The sequence below is a fragment of the Vanacampus margaritifer genome, chromosome 2, assembly GCF_051991255.1.
Source record: "Vanacampus margaritifer isolate UIUO_Vmar chromosome 2, RoL_Vmar_1.0, whole genome shotgun sequence".
Taxonomy (NCBI): domain Eukaryota; kingdom Metazoa; phylum Chordata; class Actinopteri; order Syngnathiformes; family Syngnathidae; genus Vanacampus; species Vanacampus margaritifer.
This window is the reverse complement of record NC_135433.1, coordinates 691,504-705,408: the sequence shown is the minus strand read 5'-3', so window position 1 is coordinate 705,408 and position 13,905 is coordinate 691,504. Positions and strand designations below refer to the sequence as shown.

Here is a 13,905-nt window from a genome sequence, read left to right as displayed (position 1 = left end):
AACTACAGTTTGTATTTATACAATTTGTGATGCCAATGTTTTCCCTTTGAGTGCAAATGTCGGATGACGTGGTCTTGGCTGGCGACGAGCCCGCCGACGCCTTCGAGTGCAACAAGACCTTCGCCGCGGCGCAGAACCGCGACGCAGAACCGCGACGCAGAACCGCGACGTGCACGCGCGCATCCACACGGGGGCGCGGCCCTGCGCGTGCCAGCTGTGCCCGCGCGCCTTCCTCACCAAGTATTCCCTTAACACGCACCTCAAAAAGTGGCACGCCGTCCCCTATGACGTCATTGTTTGAAAAACACGCTTTGTCGTCATCATCATCATCACTTGACACTCTTCGTGTTAGATTTCCATTCAAGTTGATTCTTCACCGAGGGGCAATCAAAAGAGGAATTGACACAAGATTACAACAAGTAAGTCGGAGTTCTGAGGGTTCAGTATTGCAAAGTTGTTGGAATTTTGGAAAGTTGAATTACTCAAGTGAATGCAAGACGACGACACCCCTTTGCATTAAATTGATTTCAAGTCCTTCTTAATTCCACTTGAAAGTCTCCAATTTCGAATATTTCCTCAATTCCGCATCTTCGATTGCCATGGCAACCGTGTCCGCACCGTAAAAAAAAAAGAAGTCCTAATTAGCATCTTGTTAGCATTCTTTTACTTGTATCATCGTATGCCACATTTATTTCCACTTTTTTAAATTAATTGTATAAGCAAGAAACAGGAAATTGACTGTCAAGCCCAAAATAAAAGTGATCCTTTCTGAATGACGGCTTCTGTCCTGCACGTGCACATTGAGTTTATCATATGTTTGTGTGTGTTTACCTTTTTTTTTTTTTTTACCACAAGATCATTAGAACGCGACTGAGCGTGCATGAAATATTGAGCTAAATGACACGTTAGTCGTTTGAGATAAATTTGCATGATTTCTCAGGCAACAAAAAACGTGCTCGCTTTCACTTGATGACGTCATACATTCTAATTTAATTCCAATTTCAAATTCAAATTATTTTTCCCCTATTCAGGTCGCTGGCTGACTTTATTTCTCTATTTTTTGTGTCGTATAAATAAAAGATTAGCAATAATAACAAATAAATGAAGTTAGTATTTAAATAGATTTACGACATAAAAAGAAGGCTGACGACCTCAACCGCAAGTTTGACTTTTTTCTACCTTTTAGTCTATGATGTCGATGCCACGGACTTCCCACTTCCGGGTTTTACACACGCACACACACACACAACCTTAAACTACAAATTAATGAGGTGAAACGTATCAGATATTGAACTTTTTTTTTGTTGTGTGGCAGCAAGGTGCGAGTTGATAGAAACAACGTGACATCATGACGCGAGTGTGCGACGTTCGATGTTTCCGTACGTGTTGCGAAGCTCACCTTGAATAACACAAACATTAGAAGAGAGAATATAAAAAACATAACTGTTTGTATTGCCGGGTAACTTGTAGACAAAATATGTAGCCACCAGGGTTTTTGATGTGCGTGCAAGACTAGACGGGTTGAAAGAAGTTGGCTGCCGGTGGTGTTCGTATTTCCCAGTGTACCTGGACGCAGCACGGACGTTGGTTTCTATGGCAACGGCTGACAACAGAGACGAAAGATGGTTCACAGTAAGTCCACTTTTTCCTCTCCAGAAACTCACCCCAATCATCTAGTTCCGTACAAAATGATTTAGCATTCTACTACAAACCACTGTGAAAGTGAATGGGTCTCATACTAGCTAACTAACTGCAATGCTTACTAGTAAACAAACAACAGTCGTGCAAATGAAGGAAGTCACTAACTAGCACCATCATATTTCGGCAAAGTGGTTTACCAGCTAACTAAACACATGACTAACTAGTGTATTGATTCTCTCACTAGTTGAGATTGAGTCTTGTGATTAAACCAGCCGCTTACTGACCAACTAACTAACTAGCTTTCGATTTGCTGCCACACTGACGAGGAAAGCAGCTCCAGTCAAGGGTGATTGGCTGAGCAGCTAACTACTAACCATCTAAAAATCCCAATAACTGACTAGCTAACTAACTACTATAAAAGTGACTGACTACTAGGCAGCTAACTGGCTAGAGCTAGCTAGACTGTAACACATTTTTATTATTAGCTTACAACTTTATTGACAGAACTGACTTGCTAGTTGACTAGTTCTCTGGTGCACTAACTCAGTTAACTAAGTAAGTACAAGACAGCTACTTTCTGTCCTATTGTGATAACTAAAGTACAATGTCCTTATGAGCTGACTTTTTATCGATTGAACTGAATTGTTTGATTAATGACTGATTAAAGGACATGGCTAACTTGCTCACTGACTGATATAGCAAAAAAAGAAAAGAAAAAACATGCTATTGTCCAATCTTGATGATCACATTTTTTTAATGTTGTCTTTCAACTGCCAGTTTGAAAGCATCGGTACGGAAAACGAAAGAAACTTCAACTTCTTATGGACGTATAAAGTAGCGATGTCCGATACCACTTTTATTTCAGATTGATACCAGTACAAGTACTCAATACTTGGGTAGTCACCGGTACCCAGTACTGATACCACAGGTGTTGCTTTGATACATACAATTTCTATCAAACCAATCATTTTAAAGCTTTTTATCCCAATATAGCATTTTTCCTACAAATTGCATGAAAATAATGACAATTTCCTATTCCGTTTTTTTCCATTTATTCCTAAAATGTTTTGTATGGAACACAAAACAAAATGAATTGAAATCATTCAATACATAGAATGAGATGACTAAGGTCCCAGTCCTACGTTAACTGGCGAGTCGTGCTGACCTTACTTTAGTCCTTCCCCGTCCGTGTGCAGTCACAGAAGATCTGATCCGGCGTCGCGCCGAGCACAACGAGTGTGAGATCTTCTCCCTGGAGGAGGTCTCCCTGCACCAGCAGGACATCGAGAGGATTGAGCACATCGAGCGCTGGTGCAGGGATCTGAAGATCCTCTACCTGCAGAACAACCTCATACCAAGAATCGGTGAGGCCGCCGTCTGGCTTTTGCGTGCGTGCTGGAAGCCAAACCACCAGTATTAGCTGCTTTTTTTTTTTTTTGCTCTCTCTGGTAGAGAACGTGGGCCGTCTCAAGAAGCTGGAGTATTTGAATCTGGCCTTAAACAACATACAAGTCATTGAAAACCTGCAAGGTGCGTTTGAGTGTGTGACTTTGTGTGTGTTAAACAGCACAAGCTGCAAGATCGACCAGCCAAACTTCCACAATTCAAAATAAGTCAATGTGAAAATGAAAACAGATTCTTTCTTCATATTTTTATTCGTTTCTTAGTCAAAATCTCATTGAATCTGTAGAATTTGAACTGTTCTTTTTTCTACTGAGAATTTCGAAAGGCGCTTCCAATTCAAATGTATTTTTAGACTTTGGAATCTGTCTTTCAATTGTTGCAGCAGATGTGCTCGGATTTGTTTTTAAGTCTTATGACAGTAAATGGTACCTCGTTTGTTTTATTAGCTATTTCTTTCCTCCTATTAATTGCAATGGAACATAAAACATGTAATGACTTTTTTAAAGTAACGTTCCCAACACTCCTGAAGACTGGCTCGTCATTGAAGTTCATTGAAAACCTTGTGTGTGTGTGTGTGTGTGTGTGTGTGTGTGTGTGTGTGCGTGCGTGCGTGCGTGCGTGCGTGCGTGTGTGTGTGTGCGTGCGCGTGTGTGTGTGTCTGGGAAAATCAGGCTGCGAGAATCTGCAAAAGCTGGATCTGACGGTGAACTTCGTGGGGCGTGTGAGCAGCGCGGAGAGCCTGAAAGCAAACGTCCACTTGCGTCAACTCTTCCTGGTGGGGAACCCGTGCAGCAGTTTCCAAGGCTACCGCGAGTACGTCGTCGCCGCCCTGCCGCAACTCAAGGTAAGGCGGCGAGCGCAAACCCAACAAGGGCGCAGGGCTAGCAGGGCTTCAAGGTAGGGTTGAGGGTTCAAATCAACATTTCAAGATGGGATTAGGGTTCGAAAGGAATGTTTTCAAGCAAGGGTTAGCGTGTCGAGCTCCAGTTTTGAGTTGCAAACAAGGTTAGGGTTTTAAATGAGGTTTGCAACACAATGTTAGGGTTTCAAGCAAGTACCATTTTTAAGCCACGGTTCGGTTTGAATGTCAGCGTTAGTTTTCTTCAACTTGATTATGATGACGATCATGGATTGAAACCTTAACAATCATCTGCTTTTAGCCCGACACAATCAACATAATCAATCGGCCCGCTTTAGCTTGATGCTAACGTCACTCCACCGACAAAAGCTAGGCTAGGTTAACGCTAGGCTGGCTAGGCTAGTTGAAAAACAATTTTTTCATTTTCTCAGAACCTTTGTTTGAAAACCTAAACCTGAAAGCTTCATTTGAAGCCATCACAACTAACACAAACTTGGAAGTCCGGTTTATATGAAAAGAAAAATGCACTGAGCTGTCACCACAATGTCTTACAAATGCAATTATGCCATCTAGGGGCAGAAAAATAACCTCAACACAAATCAATATCACATTCATTTTTTACAGTACGGTACCTCTTTGAACTGAATTTTATGAATTATTTTAAAATGACCAAAAGATTCAGCCAAACTTCTATGAAACATTTTTTCCCCACTTTTATGTTAACAAGAGTATGAAAAAAATCAAATACAAATTCATTGTACATTTAGAATCGATATAAAAGTTGCGATTAATGGTGAGTTAACTATGGAAGTCATGCGATTAATTTCGATTCCAAATGTGACGCTCCCGACACCTCTAGTTTAAAGTTGGGTTTTCAGGTAAGCTTTACGGATTTTCAAGTAGTCTTCCCGGCCTCGTTGTCTCTCGTCTGTGTTCAGAGTCTGGACGGCACGGAAGTCACGCGGTCCGAGCGCATCGCGGCCAATCAAGGCCTGGACCAGCTGAGGAGGCGTGTCCTGGAGCAGGAGGACCAATACCTGAGCAAGAACGCCCTCAAGACGGAAGAGGAGGAGGTCAACAAGAAGCGGGCCGAGGAAGCAGGAAGTGGGTACGAGTCATGTCTGCAAGGATGGATTTGGTCCAGTTTTCAAGGCACTCGTTCCCGACTCCCTAAAACCTGTTGTCGTTTGGGAGTCGGGAGCGAGCGAATGGTTCCGCCACTTTCTATCTGGTCTGCTTGAACGACTCTTTGGGTCGGCAGCGCTCCCGACCCGGAGGAGGAGCAGGAGCAGGCCAGCCAGTTGGACGAGGAGCGCCGGGAGAGGGAGTTCTGGCACACGCCGTGTCCCTTCACGCCGGAATCCCGGCTGGAGGCTCACCGCCACCAGGAGGCCCAGAAGAAGGCCAAGGAGAAGTGAGTCAGCGCCTGCGGTTAGCATCTTCCGTCCTGTCTGGAGTTAGCATGTTAGCTTCATTGAAGAGTCCAAATCTAGGGTGCTAAACTCTTTGGAGGGCAAGGGTCACATTCACGCCAATTTGATCTCAAGTGGGCTTTTCCTGCCCAAGTAAGCTATAAAAAATGCCAAATCCACAATTTTCTCATTTTTGGGTAAAAAAAACAAACAAATTCCGTTGATCCAGATTTTTTTTTTTTTATTAAAAAAAAAAAAAAGTTAAAAATATTTTTGGCTTTTTTTCTGCATTTTCCCCTCATTCAGTATATTCACTATTTATCAGCATGTATTTATTTATTCATTATTGACAAGTTTAGTTTCTGTGGTGTAATGCATTTCAAGGTCCGTCTGCCCTACCGAACCATTTGGCTGGCTGGTTCTTAAGATGGGTTCGATGGAACAATTTGAACCCCGGAGTTTGGCTCCAATAAATTCATCAGAACTCGGCAAATTCTTTACCAATTTTGACATGATTTGTTTACAAACATCAGACGTGCAATTGTGATACCAGACATGCCAGTCATTTCACATTCAGGGTTTTCATGACATGAAAAATGCGGATCACACCAAATGCTTTTGAGTTAAAAAAAAAAAGATCAGCATCAGCATCAGCAACAACAAACTTGACCTCATTTGAAATATTCTTTCATTTTGTGGAATTTAGTTTGAAGCCTGATGAAAAGCTTTGCGTCGCTGGTCCGACGCTCTGTTTTCACAAACTGGAAAGTCGATCATGATGAGCCGCACCTTTCCCGTCTCACCACTAGATGTCACCACCGCATGACCCAAACCCAGCTGCATCCTCCTCCTCGGCACCGCTTGCCGCTCAGCATTGCCCACCGACGCACACGCTAACAGCCACTGCAATCTTCAGTGCGATCTTGGGGGCTCGGCCTGTTTTTCTTCTGCCCAGCGTCGGGTCCGATGCGCTCCAGTGCGATTCGGTGTGGTTGAGTCGGGTCCAGAATGGTCCAGTGTGATACAGTTGGGGTTTAGTTTTATCCAGCGTGGGCTTGATATGTAATCAAGTGTGATCCAGAGTGGTGGTCCAATGTGATCTCAAGAGATCCAGTATTGATCCACTGGGGGTTGGATGGGATCAAGCGTCCGCTATCATCTGTTGTGATCCAATGTGGGCGAGCATGTCCAGCGTGATCTGATGAGTTCCGATGTGATTCACTTGAATCAGTTGAATCGAATCCAGTATGGGCCAGTGTGATCAGGTATGGTCAGTTCTGATCCAGAGTGTTGGTGAATGTGGTCAAGTATGATACATTGCAGTTGAGTGTCATCTAGTTGGATCCAGTGCAGTTGAGTGACCCACTGTGGTCAAATATGACCCAGAGTGGTAGTCCAACGTGGTCTCGTTTGATCCACTAACATCTCGTGCAAACTCGATCCTCGAGGGCTGGAGTCCTGCGTGTTTTCGATGTTTCCTGCTCCAACGCACCTGTTTCCAATGAACAGGATTGTGAACACGCTTATTCGGAGCGTGCTGTGAGCTTCAGGTGTGTTGGAGAAAGGAAACATCCAAAACCTGCGAGACTCCGGCCCACGAGGACTGAGCTTGGACACCACTGATGTGATGTGACCCGCTCTGGGTGAGTATGTTACCGCGTAGTCCATCGTGGTTTTATGACGCCCAGTGTGACCCACATGGGCTGTCTTGAATGTGATCCAGTTGTGGTCCAGTGCGATGCAACAGGATCCAGTGTGATCCATCCGGTATGATCCCGTGTGGGCTTGGATTTGATGGAGCGCGATCCATTGCGTTCAACTGTGACGGAGTGCGGAGCAGTTGGATCCTTTGCAATTGAGGGCGATCCAGCCGGCGTGCAATCAAGTGTGATCCATCTGACTTCAATCAATGTGATCTACTTGGACGGGGATGATCCGGTGTTGATGATCAATCGTGGCTTATTCCACGTGGCCCGCCGAGGCCTTCAAGGAAGCGGCGGGTCAGCTCGGCGCCACTTTACTTCCAGACGGCCGCTCGACAGCGAGCTGTCGCCGTGACCGGTCACCGTGACCAATTGACAACGATGAGGCACTCGCCGCGGCCTCGACCGCTGGGCCACCCCTCGCCTGCTGCTCAGGGTTCACTCCACGGACGCTCCATTTTCATGGCTCACCCTGTGTGTGCGGGGGGTCCTACAGTAGCATCCTGTATGATATATTGTCGTCATGCTCCTGCATGGAGGAGGGGACGACCTTTCACCTCTTGGAGCACATCATATCAACACTCTGTACAGTCGTTTGTCAGTCTCTCGCACGCACACGCACACGCTCAAGCTCAGTTGATGGTGTTGTGTGTCTCTTTAGAGGCAACGAGAAGAAAGTGAAGCCCCCGAGGACTCTGATAACTGCTGATGGTCGAGTCCTGAATGTCAACGAGCCCAAGTATGACTATGCACACGCACACGCGCGCACACACGCGCACACGCGCACACACGCACGCACGCACACGCGCGCACACGCGCACGACACTATCAAGTAACGTCTGATGTTGAACGATGAACTCTTCTGACTTTGCAGGCTGGACTTCGCGCTGACGGAAGACGACAACAGCAACAGGATCGTTTTAGACCTGGCAGTGTACAGGTACACACACACACACACACACACACACACACACACACACACACACACACATTTAGCAACTCAAGAGCAGTTGCGGTACTGTTAGGAATGTTCAATATCACTTTTTCTCGTACGAGTACTCAACTCTTGCGGTATCAATGCCGATTTGCAAAATGGATTCAATTGGACTTCTAAAGGTCAATGAATGGTTTTATGAACCACTATTGGGTTATAAAAAAGAAAATTCATTTGATTCGATGAATAGATTTTTTTCAACTCAGCCCTACTCTTGAGTAGTCACCGATACCAAACACCGATACCACCCCAGTATTGCATTTTTTCCCCTTAAAACTGCACCAAATGACTGTAATGTCAACGTTCTCTACTTTTCTCATTTTTGGGTCCTGATCGTAAAACGGCCACAAAAGGGCATCCTGAAATGAGGCCGGGTATCGGCTCGATACAGATACCGATACGTGATATCGGTACTCACCCATCACTAGTCTGTCGTTACTTCAGAGGTGACAAATGTTTTCTGATCTCCTTGTGGCCCCTCCCCCCACCCCAACCCCGGCTCTCCTTCCCCACCTCACAGGCACATGGACACTTCGCTGATGGACGTGGACGTGCAGCCAACATATGTCAAAGTCGCCGTCAAAGGAAAAGTAAGTCATGGCCGACGGATGGCCGACGGATGGCCGACGGATGGCCATGTTAATGACATGAGGGCAATAAGAGATAAAATGGCGTCCATTGCATCATCGTTGCCATGTCGATGACAGCCGCAGCGGCGTTGATATAAAGTGGCAACAAGTATCTTCACTGTCGTCATGGTGATGTAAAGAAGTGACTCCAGTGGCGTCGCTGTTGTCACGGCGACGGTCACCGTGGTCGTCGTCATGGTGACGATGTTCCTGTTGCTGCACACATGCCGGATTGACCGTGAAAAGCGTGATGCTGCAGATGAGGTTTTGCCGCCCGTGAGTCAGCAAAGTTCATTTTTGCACCGTCAGCAGACCGGACCACGTTGGCGAGGGGGTCCCGGGGGAGGTCAAGCGCGCGACAGGCTGCCGTTTGCTCCGCCTCGGCCCCTCCTGGCGACCTGCCGGCCCGACAGATAGATTGCGCTCGCCATGTTTTCACGCCGACCGGCGACTTGAAGTCCACACGCTGTGGGGGGGCTCGGTTTTACGGCGGGGGTGCGCCGGGCGGCTTTTCCGCAGGGGAGAAACTTCACGCGGTTCTCTCGAACCTCACGTCCTGCACGTCCCGTCGGCTGCTGCTCCCTCCGAGAACTTGTGGAACGCACGTCATGAAAAATGCCCAGTCGTGATGAACCTGCTTGTTGTTAACGCTAACACGATGAATGCGCAGATTTTTCAGCTGGTTCTGCCGGCTGAGGTCAAACCCGACAAGTCGACAGCGCAGAGGTCGCAGACCACGGGACACCTGCTGCTCCTCATGCCCAGGGTACGCACACACTCACGTACACTTTCATAGCGTGTGCTGCATCGACTCCAAATTTGAGTGTCCGCTAAACGTTGTGACGCGATTTCAACCTCGTCATCGGGACTTCTTGTTACTTTGAAGGCTGAAGGTGAAATCAAGGTGACAAAAGACGACCGCCGGCGCCGCTGCGGCTCGTCTGACGGCAAGAAAAGGTAAAGCCGTTGTTACGCAACGTTTAGGCTAAGCGCAGTACATGATGAAAAGGGGACAAGAAGGGAAAAAAAAGGTCAGAGCAGCACAACCGAATGAAAAATGAAAAAGCTCGCCAAAATTATTTTTTAAGTGTTTTCAAAGTGGGTCAAAAACAAAATGCAGCAACTGCTGGCACACAAACAAAAAAAGGAACTACACCAAAACTAACTAATAATAATAAACAACTCCAGCTATGAATAAGAATACACAAATGTGGATGTGTGTGTGTGCGTGTAAAAAAAAAATGAGATTCAATAATACGTTTTTTTTTTTAATGAAATGAAAAACAAAACTAATATCTCTTATCCAGGTCCATAATTCCCGATGTCTTGCGTCACTGCCGGCACCAGCGAGGCTTTTTTGCCGTGCATCTGAAAGCCGCCGCGTCTGCGTGTCCTTCTCAGCATTTTACGAGCGGGGCGGCGCGTCGTCCTTCAGCGCGGCGCCCCCTGTTGACCGCCGTCTTCAATGAAACCTTTGATCAAAGAAGCTGACGTCTGATTTATACCCCGCGGACGCCATTAGGGCGACCTCCGCGTGTGATTGGGTTTGATCTGCTCACTGATGACATCATGAAGGTATCGTGACCGGCAGCTCATGGTGGGGAAGTTGAAAGTTGAAAATGTGAAAGTAGGATTTGGGTTTCGGTGGCACCCACAAGTCAAAAGGTCATTTCTAGATTTTTCAGCTAACTCATTTTGTCTATATTCTTATTTTCATTCATGTTTATGCGTTAACCCCTCGGTCAGGTCGTCGGCGTGAGAGGTCAAAGTTGAGGGCGGAAAGCAAGCGAGTTGATTAAGCATCCGACCTGTGAGTGTTTTTTTGATGAGTAAATATTCATCGCGTTCCAATAATGCAACGCTGGAGGTTTTTCGCCAGAGACCGATGGCGTCCCTCGGGACTGATTACGCCATGTTTGTTGACGCCTCCTGCGCGAACCCTGACCCCTGGCATCCTTGCAACAAATGCAACATCTGCAACATCCTTATCGCTCGAGACGCGCAATCGGCACTTTTGTTGCCTACGTGACGACTTCCGTCCTCGCGTTCTGCTCGCTTGCATGCTAACGTGCTACCTTGCTAAGTGAAATGACTTCTTATTTGACGTACGAGGGCGGCCATCACTCCAGACAGGCAACGTAAGCTGCTTTTCAGGGTGCTTGAAGTCGCTTGACATCAAACAGATTCTGAACAGATAACAGCAAAATGAGGGTCCTGGCTAGCGAGCTAGCTCAAGAAAAGGTTGCGCAGGCCCCAGGCAGACCCCAAGAAACGTACAAACCAGCCCGAGTTTGATCTTCCGCCACAGTACAGCGACGGATCCGAGAAAAAGTCCATCAAAACACACCAGCGTACTCGAATCCTACTTGGCAGCCCGCCTAGCCTAGCTAGCGTGTTTAGCTCGTTTACTCAAAATGCAACTAAACAATTTTCACGTACTTGTTAAGTCAATTCCTTCCACAAAACAGATGATGGAAAGTCTGTCTGTTGCTTGTAACTTTTCTGTACAACTACTTTTATTTATGTATTTATTTATTTTTAGATTAGATTAGACCTTTTTTTTACCCATTGTAGCGGGTACAAGTACGAAAAGAACGAAAATTGGAAAATACCGAAACCACAAACGCAAGAAGCTTTTGTCATTGCGTCAATTCAGGTCCGTACATCGTTTATTTATTTTTTCAAACATTAAGACATATCCCACATAATGATTAGGATGTCATCACCCATTTTTATTCGAATTTTCAAGAAATGCGAAAATAAAACGCTAGAAATTCCAAAAAGGGCCCAAAATTCACCCAAAAAGTTTTTACACTTTAGAGGGGGTCGATTTGGAGGCGGATTGGAAAAAAGGAAGATGCGAATTTTGGCTATGGAAACCAGTTTTGCAAATGAATGCTGGCGATACACGACGCACGTTTTGACCGGATATGACGTCACAGAAAACACAAATAAACGCTAGAGTTGATCAAGAACAAAAGCTCAAAAACTCATACGACGTCATCGCACGGCACAGTCGCTTCCTGGTCGTCTTCGTCTTCTTTTAAATGCCTGGCGGATCACATCCGTATGGTGTATAGCGCCACCTACAGCGGCGGAGTCCCCTCTCAATATTCACAAAAGAAGAACGGAGGGAAACGGGCGGAAGTTGCGCGTCCCTTTTGCGCATTTTCACTAAATTTGCTTCAAGTTGAAACATTTGGATGAAAACCGGACTCTTGATTCCAACGAGTACAGCAGTTTCTTAGCGGATCAGCTGATTTGGCGGCGTAGTGCCGACGGGTCTTTGACTATCTGCGGGTTTGTAGCGGGCCGTGCAGAAGACGACAACCGGCAGTGATTGCTTTGGTCGGCCTCTTATCTGCACGCCGGCAGATGGGCTTAAGATGGGACCCGTGACACGGACACGGTCCCCCGACGCTAAGCAGACGTCGGCGAGGCTGTCACGCCGGCTGCGTCAAACTCAATTAGAGAGCCATCAGTGAGGGCCGGCGCCAGGCCAGCGCGGCGGGAAACTTTCTTTAAGGTCACGTGACGCAGCAACATGCAGGCCGTGTCGCCAAACGGCCGTCGTCAAAATTGCAGAAATGCACACAAATGCTTGTTACAAATTGTTGTAATGAGACAGCGGAGCTATTTTTGGACACCAACCAAGTGACCGACTGACCGAGAGATCCTTGGACTGAGCCAACGACGCCACATACCCACCGACCAGCTAATAACCGACCTTCTGACCAGCTGATCAATCAACCCTGTGACCTCGCCATGATCCCACCTACCGACTAAGCGAACTAACTACCTACCATCGAGCAACGCGCTGAACCACTGTCCGATTAAACAGCCTACAGATTGAGCCGCCGTCCAACTGGTCTGCTAACTCAGCAGACCAGTTGGACGGTGGGACCAAACCCAGTGTCCGACTGACTGACCCGCGACAAAGTAACCCCTCATCCAACAAACACAACACCCTGACTGAGTCACCTACCCGCTGTCCAACTAACCCACCCACTAAGTCAGTAACTGACCGACCAATCGCTACCGACCCACCTGCCGGCTAACCAACCTACTAACCAACTAACTGACACCTGCCAACCCACCAACACACTGACTTAGGCCACTAACCCATCTTCCACAACTAACTGACCAGTCATCCAAGCAACTGACCCGCCAACTCCCAGACCTATTATCCGACAAACTGAACTAGTGACCCACCAATTAGCTGACAGACTAGTTGACCCCCCAGCAGACTGTCACGCTACTACATGACAGACCGACCAAACAATCCAGTGACTGAGTGGCTGACCCTTTGTTTGACCCAGCAAGCGACTAATGACCTTACCGACCGACTGAACTAGCGACCAGGGTTGGGGAATCCGGTTCCCGAAACAGCTTGGCTTTGTTGACCTGCCAGTTGAGTAGAAGTCGCTGTGGCTCAAGGCAATCGGTGGCGGTTTTGACTTTCAGGACTTTCTGGACTTTCTGGACTTTCTGGACTTTCTGGACCTCGATCCCCCAACCCTGCTAGCGACCTCCCGACCTCATCAACACGTCAGTTGCCAACATTCGTACTGCTTCCTCACTTGCATATTTTGGATGTGATATTGTTGACTCCCAGAGAGCGTTCCATTCCGGAGAAGCTGGAAGTGGACGCCAGCGGAACCGTGGACATCGCCAACATCGTAACCCGTCACCGGACCTTCCAAGGGCCACTGGAAGCTTCTGGCTGGAATGCGAGCGTCGACGCTCCTCTTGACGAGGAACCCTCGGAGGGATTTGTGGACGACCCCGACGTCCCGCCACTCATTTGACCCGACCCCCCCCTCACAGAACGGCAAAGGGGGTCGTCCGCTCAAGGAAGATCAAGAAGATGAGAAGAAGAAACTGCTGAGAAGGCCGAAGACTCGTGCAGAAGAAAGAAAAGTCCTCATGGACGATTTTGGTCTGCTTGTCTCCGGAGGACCCCAAACACTTCTTAAGGTCTTTTTCTGACTCGTCAATCGATCCAACCTGAGCGGGACGGGACGCCTTCTTGCAAACCTTGAGGACGCCACCTTTATGTTTGGTCAGCATTTGGAATAAAACGGAGCCGACAGACGAACAACAAATGATGCACATCTTCATCCTTGTCTGCTTGTCGTCTGTTTCCTCTATTTTGCGTCTGTTGCCATGACGACGCAACGTCCTCCTCAACTGCTGACTCACCCGGCACAATCGGGTCAGGAAGGACCACTGGGGACTTTGCTTCTCTCTTCCTTTTTGCTCG

General features: G+C 47.1%; 1 protein-coding gene across 1 annotated transcript; it reads left to right on the top strand.

Moving 5' to 3' along the window:
* The first annotated feature begins 1,165 nt into the window (after positions 1–1,165).
* dnaaf11 (dynein axonemal assembly factor 11) lies at positions 1,166–13,762 on the top strand. The gene is made up of 13 exons (XM_077556842.1): positions 1,166–1,379; positions 1,484–1,632; positions 2,838–3,005; positions 3,094–3,171; positions 3,717–3,889; positions 4,843–5,012; positions 5,166–5,318; positions 7,681–7,758; positions 7,894–7,959; positions 8,534–8,603; positions 9,313–9,408; positions 9,529–9,599; positions 13,258–13,762. The coding sequence occupies exons 2-13, from the start codon at positions 1,623–1,625 to the stop codon at positions 13,448–13,450; spliced, it is 1,326 nt and encodes a 441-aa protein (XP_077412968.1). The 5' UTR covers positions 1,166–1,379; positions 1,484–1,622; the 3' UTR covers positions 13,451–13,762.
* Positions 13,763–13,905: the final 143 nt, after the last annotated feature.